General features: G+C 43.8%; 1 protein-coding gene across 1 annotated transcript; it reads left to right on the top strand.

Moving 5' to 3' along the window:
* Positions 1 to 898: 898 nt before the first annotated feature.
* LOC124134876 lies at positions 899 to 6,680 on the top strand. The gene is made up of 2 exons (XM_046499951.2): positions 899 to 1,729; positions 5,982 to 6,680. The coding sequence occupies exons 1-2, from the start codon at positions 1,511 to 1,513 to the stop codon at positions 6,147 to 6,149; spliced, it is 387 nt and encodes a 128-aa protein (XP_046355907.2). The 5' UTR covers positions 899 to 1,510; the 3' UTR covers positions 6,150 to 6,680.
* The last annotated feature ends 1,527 nt before the right edge of the window (positions 6,681 to 8,207 follow it).

Genomic DNA, 8,207 nt, shown 5'->3' with positions numbered 1-8,207 from the left:
CGTGTTGCAACAGCCGGTTAGAGCTATTGTCTCCTGAATAATTCATTATAGTTTACTCTGCGTTATAACTTCTAGATATCTTATCACTTTGTAGAGCTGCCTCTCCTGGCGTGTTGCTGTTACTAGAGTTATTAGATCCAATGACGGAAGGAAAACAAACCATTCATCAATATATTTTTAGGTATAATGAAGAAATAGAATGGCGTGTGTCTAGAGAAAGCATCTGAATCGGGGCCAAAAGTGTCCTCTGATATGAAAAGACGTTTACACAGCCAAAATGTGAGCCAAAGCATTGATAACAAGATCGAAAATGTGTGTCCAAAAATAGACCGAAAGGGTGTAGCCAAAGACGGCTTTGGAAATCTACGAAAAGACGCTTCTCCAGAAGGCAGCCACGCTCCTCAGCGCCTTCCCCAGTAGTCACTGTCGCCGTCACTAGTGGAAGGGAAATAATCGAAGTAGGTGATGGTCACTGGGGCGGGGAGTGTCTTATACTGGTTCGAGTGGGCTGAAAATAACCCAAACAAATGTCAATAGTAAGAGAGCACCCTCACACACATATACACGTAAACACAAATGTGTATTTAGGGACTGGTAATATATTATAGGGAGGGACAGCGATGGAAAACATTTTACATGTTTAGGAGTGGGGATGAAAAAATATTACGTGACATAGTGTTTTTTGGTGTACAAACATTGGCTACACTTTATAGTTTTAATGTGATATATACCCTGTATATGCAAGAGCTCTCCATGAAGCTCTAGTCATTAGTTTCAAAGGTAAAAGTTCATCTCATACTCAATGTACTCTGAAACATTAGGTAACATGTTTACAATAGCTGACCCATAAGTTGGCTCGCCGGGGCATGACGTCTCTCGCTCCTCGCATTCAGCCAGCTACCCCTGAAAAGCCAAGCGGCGGGTCGGTTTGTATGGTCTTGGTCACGTGACAGTATGTATCGGCGAATGTGTAATCACAATCTCCCTGACCTGCGAGTGAAGGACAGTATATAGGACGGGCCTCAACACTAATCTACAGTAAACTGAATACATTCAATGTCGACTCTATTGGGTGTCGATCCATTTACAAGCGCCCCGACTTGTGTGGACATCCTCTGAAGATGTTGAAGGTTTGTGAACAGATCTGGGGACATTTGCAGATGACTTAGATCAGACTGTTAACTTGTATATCAACTGCATGATATGGACAATTACTCTTCAATTACATTGGACTTTCTAGCTGAGCAAAATACATCATCCGTGTTGGGTATAAACTTGACAGTTCCATATCGTAAAATTGAACTGAAACACGTAGTTTGATAAAACATGTCTCGGCAGACGACATTTGTCCGGCGTTCTTGAACAGACGACACAACCCTAGTTTAACACTTGACACTCCATGCGGACTGGACCCATTTGGATATAGGTAGTGCGTTTGTGTCACTGATGACAACGGATATATAGTGTTCTGTCGGAGCAGACGACATTGCTCTGATTGCAAACATTTGGGATGATACCCACCCAGACGGCGCAGAGTCCCGATAGGCCAGGGGAGGGCGGACACCCAGACGAGTGGACGACAGACAGCGAGGACACAGAGGTCGTGACCCCTGGCGAGAGCGACAGGAACCCCTTGATAGATGGCCAACACCCTCATACCGCCAACCCCCAGACCAGACAGTTACTTAAACAGGAGAAGAAAGAAAAGAAGAAAATCCGAAACAAGAAGGTAAGTTCCCGTATACAAATACATTATCCATACGTTGTAAACATCGTTATTAGCGAGTGATTTTTCATTTAAGAGTAAATAAAAGAGAGGACCCTTCCCAAACCATATATTATCTATAGTTATAAACACCATGTAGTGCTTATACAAAAGCATTATCCATACGTTGTAAGCATCGTTATTAGTTTGTGAGTTTTCATTAAGCAGTAATTAAAAGAGAGGACCCTCCCCAAACCATATATCATCTCTATTTGTAAACATCATGGTGTGCTTATACAAAAGCATTATCCATAAGTTGTAAACAGCATTATTAGCGAGTGATTTTTCATTTAGGAGTAATTAAAGGAGAGGACCCCCCACCAAACCATACATTATCTACAATTGTAACCGTCATGGTGTGCTGAGGACATTCACATGGCATGTTGTTGATAGTGTGATGGGATTGTAGGGGAACAGTTGTGCCTGAAACTTTACACAGAAGTCACGATGTGACGTGTTCCCATTCACGATCTCGAAGTATAGTTGGTTGGTTTGGTTTGTTGTTGTTTAACGTCGCACTCAGCAATATTCCAGCTATATGACGGCGGTCTGTAAATAATCGAGTCTGGAGTCGCTCCTTACGACAAGCATAGTCGCCTTTTACGGCAAGCATGGGTTACTGAAGATCTATTCTACCCCGGATCTTCACGGGTCCGATCTCGAAGTAAAAGTGAGTGAATATATAAAGAAAGATAGAAGCTGATTTATGATCTAAAATCACATTGTATTATCATTGTATACATCTTCATGAGTATCTTCATGTTATGGCGATGAGGGGGAATTGTGGGGGAAAATGCATTCACTTATCACGTCGAAGTCTGGGGATAGACTTCATCACATGGGTACCGCATGTGAAGCCAAGGCGACTAAACAAAGTTTAGCGGTAGCGAGAACTAAGATCTCATTTTAATGAGATTGCGGGTGATCAGACTCGCTGATTTGGTTGATACAAGTCATCGTATCCCTTACTGCGTAGATTGATGCTCGTGATGTCAATCACTGGATTGTCTGTCCAGACTCGATTATTTCCATACCGCTGTCATATAGCTGGAATATTGTTGAATGCGGCGTAAAACATACTCACTCACCTTCTAAGAGCGTATAAGCCAAAAATATGCAGTCTGTCGTGGTACATAACATCATAATAAATAGTTATTTAAATATTTCTTATGGAGTACTGTATTTACAAGTTATAGTATACTTTCGCTATTAGTATCTAAAGTGTATATAGCTTTACAACTGAAATAATATTGCTACGCAATTCAGTTTAGGAGATTTAATTAAACTAGCTATACTGTTTATTTCAGAACAATATTTTAGTATTATATCAATACTTGTGAAGTATGATACATTTCAGTATGATATATCCTTCACACACCAGTGAGTACACACTGATATGTGATGAACAAATGAAAAAATACACAACTAATAATTAGGCACGTAAAAGAAACAGATATAACTTTGACATGAAGACTACTGACATGAACTTTCGTAAAAGTGAGATATATGGGTCTGAATCTACAGAAGTCAAATCTCAGCAGGGATTTGGGGGCCACGGGTGGCCCAGTCGTCTGAGGCGCCGCAATTTGCTGTGCAGAGTTGCGTCCCTTGTGCACGCCAGAAACCTATGATCGTGAGTTTGATCAGTGAGTGAGTGAGTGTGGTTTTACGCCGCCTTTAGCAATAACACGAGGGGGGGCACCAGAAATGAGCTTCACACATTATACCCATGTCGAGAATCGAACCCGGGTCTTCGGCGTGACGAGCGAACGCTTTAACGACTAGGCTACCCCACCGCCCCGAGTTCGATCAGCTCCAGACCTGCACCATCTCGGGCCTTCTATCTACACCAAGCTGACACGCCGTGATATAACTGGAACACTGTTAAAAGCGGCGTTAAACCCAACCCACTCTCACACGGAGAACAGACGCGGGAAACGATCTCCTATATATACAGGACTGGAGAGTTTAAGATTTTGTTTGTTTATTTTGTTTCTTGTTTAACGCCGCACTCAGCAAAATTCCAGCTCTTTGAAGGTGGTCCGTAAATAATGGAGCCTGGACCAGACAATCCAGTGATTGGCATCATTTGCATCGATCTACGCAATTGGCATACGATGACATACATCAACCAAGTCAGCGAGCCTGACCACCCGATCCCGTTATTCGCCTTTTGAGACATGCAAAGTCGCTTTTAACGGCAAGCATGGGTTGCCGAAGACCCCGGATCGGGGAGTTTCAGAGCGTTCCCTGCATGCATACCTGATTTAAACCTCGGTAATGATTATAAGTGTGCATCATGCATACAACACGCATAACTATTCACATGGAATATAGTCCATACAATGTGGTGATTACACCGTATATATGTGATGTATATGTGATGTCGTGCATGCAAAAATAATATTCTGCATTATGGCTATTTTCTAAACAAAATTCCAATTTTCAGTATAAAAGATTGGTTTATGCGCTGATACCTTCTCTTGGTGTATTCGAAATTGTCAAATGAATACAAACAGCATGTTTCCTGATAATTAATTCAACTCACGCAAACCGACAACACGAATGGCTTGTATGCAAGCAATATATCCTTGAAATATATTAATTTGCCGAATTAATATATTTTTAGGATATATTGTTAGCAATTGCTGTCCATTTATCATCGATGACACGCATCAACGGATGCACGTAACTGTGGTAAAGGAATGCAAGTGTGCTTTGTACTTATGTTATTTGACAATTAAAAAAAAGTCGGATAGTATACCAGTGTAAAATAACTCTATATTGCTACATAGCAGGCTACAGTGATGAAGGATGGACGTATCCATCAAACCCATCGCGCTGAGTGAATTCTATTGTCCAGAGGCCGCAGTCGCACCGGCTTTAGAAGCTATTATTATGTAACAATACAGCATCATTACCTCGTGACGTATCGTCGGTCAAGATTTAGATGAAGACAATGCACAATTCACTCTCAAAGTCAAAATATACGAGGCGATTACTATAAAAGTCAAGCATCTCCTCTGGTCAGAACACAACACCACTGACTGACAGTAAACTGCTTGACTGTAATCGTTCCTCTTCTTCCTATTAAGGTATAATCAAGTTCACAAACACGGGACATAAGCTTGATTATAATAGGCTGAGTTTGGGTGAAGCTACGTCTGTATAATAGTGAGCCAATTGTCTGATTCAAACTTCTACTCTCTTGATCCACCAGTGCGCAAGACTGAAGAGTAAATGTTTGTTCTTATATATATGGGACATGCCAAATGAAATAAATGTCGCATCCTTTTGTCGAAAAGATATAACTAAAAGACTGCACTATGAAATTGTTATAAATCCGGACTATTAGAAGCAGCTTCGCACACGCACACGCACACGCACACGCACACGCACACGCACGCACACGCGCACGCAAACGCACACATATGCATGCACCTTGCTGTATAAGTGAACAATATTGAAAGGGGCGTTAAACACCATTTCACTTCACATCACCTTTAGCGAATATAAACAGTACAGTGAGCATGGGGTCTGAGAGTGGGTTGGACCCACGATGAATGGTCACTATACTGATGGGGGCACGGGTGGCCCAGTCGTCTAAGGCGCCGCGATTTGCTGTGCAGAGTTGCGTCCCTTGGGCACGCAAGAAACCTATGATTGTGGGTTCGAATCCCGGTTCGCCCCAATTATGTTTCTAGGTTTGTCAGCACCATACCCGTGCTCGTGGGTTTCACCGAAGTGGTAAACGTCTTAGACCTGCATCACTTCGGGCTTTCCTCTCACATTAAGCTGACACGCCGTGATATAACTGGAATAATAATGTTAAAAGCGGCGTTAAACCCAACTCACTCACTCACTCACTATACTGATGTTTGTTTGGTTGTTGTTTAACGCGACACTCAGCAATATTCCAGCTATGTGACAGCGGTCTGTAAATAATCCGGTCAGTGATTGACATCATGAACATCGATCTACGCAATTGGGATACGATGACAAGCATCAACCAAGTCAGCAAGCCTGACCACCCGATCCCGTCAGTCGCCTCTTATACAAGCATGGGTTGCTGAAGACCGATTCTAGACCAGATCGTCACAGGTCATTATTCCGATGTAGTTGTATGAACTTGTATCAACTATAAAACACCATAATGTTCTAGTAAGTTGTAGGTATATTTACAGAACATGATTTAATGCCCATCTGTTAATTTCAGATCAGGAAGCGTATTCGCCGAGTGTTCCGCACCAGCTGGAAGTGGTTTCGACGGGGCTGCATTGGTTTGGCTCCAGCAGTGGCGGGAATAGGAACTGCCTTTGGTCCCGTCATCAGGCCGCACGCCAGCGCCGCCACCGGCTATTCCGTGTATGGGGGCAGGGCGTAGGATGGGGGACGACATATTGTGCTCTTGCGTATAGGTTGAGAATGACGCTTGAGTGTTGGCGACAATTGGGTTTGGGGTTCAGACATGACCCGGGACTGAGGTCATGTGAAGGTTGAGCCTAGAGTGGGACTGACGCCATGTCGTGTGGCCAAACACAGGGCGGGACTGAGGCCATGTGAAGGTTGAGCCTGGAGTGGGACTGACGCCATGTCGTGTGGCCAAACACAGGGCGGGACTGAGGTCATGTGAAGGTTGAGCCTAGAGTGGGACTGACGCCATGTCGTGTGGCCAAACACAGGGCGGGACTGAGGTCATGTGAAGGTTGAGCCTAGAGTGGGACTGACACCATGTCGTGTGGCCAAACACAGGGCGGGACTGAAGTCATGTGAAGGTTGAGCCTAGAGTGGGACTGACGCCATGTCGTGTGGCCAAACACAGGGCGGGACTGAGGTCATGTGAAGGTTGAGCCTAGAGTGGGACTGACACCATGTCGTGTGGCCAAACACAGGGCGGGACTGAGGTCATGTGAAGGTTGAGCCTAGAGTGGGACTGACGCCATGTGGTGTGGCCAAACACAGGGCGGGACTGAGGTCATGTGATGATCGAGCACAAATTGGGACTGAGACCACGTTAAGTATACGATGCCAGATTGGAAAAAAGATTGGCTTCTATACATCCATGTGTTCAGACCCTTTGCTCTCTTTGCACGCCAGAAACCTGTGATGGCAGGTTCGAATCCCGGTTCGCCCCTATTATGTTCCTAGGTTTGTCAGCACCATACCAATACTCATGAGTTTCACCAAAGTGGTAGACATCTGAAACCTGCATCACTTAAGGCCTCACCCATTAAACTGATATGCCGTGATACATCTGGAATACTGTTAAAAGCGGCCAACTCACTCATCCAAAGTAAAGTTAAGCCCCAACTCACCCACTCACAAGATTATAAGTGCAAACATTACTGAGGTTGTTCCAATGACTTGACCAAACTTTCGTCAATGAATATCATACGCGAGCAGGACAGCATGCATGACATTTGTCCAGTTCTACAGATCACGTCGTGCAGTACAATCTAAACACGCATGTGCAGGTGTTCCATGATGCTCGCTACAGTAACGTTTCGTCTCCCGTTGTCCGAACACATTTTATCATATCATAAACAGTTTTATCAACAGCTGCACATGGAATACGCGAGGTTTGAAAGATACACATGTGAATTTAACAAGTGGATTTTTTACATGGAACAATTATATCTTGGATATCTTGCAGCTAGTTACGATATGATGATGCAGGAACGATATCATCAGGGGAACATCCATTATAACACATTCGTGATCATGGCCTTGTTCGTCATTCATACTGTGGTAGCCCCTTCGGTGCGGTCTTGTTAAGGATGACTGGAAGTGCTACAGATTTACAGAGACCATATAATATGGTCTCTGATATTTATAATGAAATAAAACCGTTTTATGTTTTATGCAAGGCTAAATAAATTAAAATTCGATTGTGTGAATAAAGTGTATGTATGTGTATCTATAAACGTTGTTATGTCCAATAATTCCATCACAACTGCACCAACATCGCCTACACCCACTGCATCTACACCAACACCGCCTGCGCCTAGCCTATCGGCTCTGTGCCAGGCTTTGTACTAGCCCAGTCACTGTGTCCGAAGAGTTTGGTGTCACCTTGATCAGGATACCAGCCACTTGCCTAGGCTCCAGTATTTAAAGGCCGCCATGACATGGCTGAATTTGATTGATCGAGTATGGTTTCACCAGCTTTTAGCAATATTCCAGCAATATCACAGCGGGTGACACGAGAAATTGGCTTCACACATTGTACCCATGTCGGTGTCTCGAACCTGGGTCTTCAGGTGACGAGCGAACGCCTTAACCACTAGGCTACCCGACCGCTCCTGATTGGGCTGGAATATTGCCACCAGGGGTGTGCACTTATTCATGGGTTGAATGTGATGAGCCATGCTCATTTCCTTGTGTTCTCAGTGAGCAACATATTTTAATATGGAACACAGATGTCAAGGACACTACACCTCCT

This window comes from Haliotis rufescens, unplaced genomic scaffold, assembly GCF_023055435.1.
Source record: "Haliotis rufescens isolate VD_foot unplaced genomic scaffold, xgHalRufe1.0.p SCAF_3, whole genome shotgun sequence".
Taxonomy (NCBI): domain Eukaryota; kingdom Metazoa; phylum Mollusca; class Gastropoda; order Lepetellida; family Haliotidae; genus Haliotis; species Haliotis rufescens.
The sequence above is the reverse complement of the archived record's forward strand: the minus strand, read 5'-3'. Positions and strand labels throughout refer to the sequence as shown.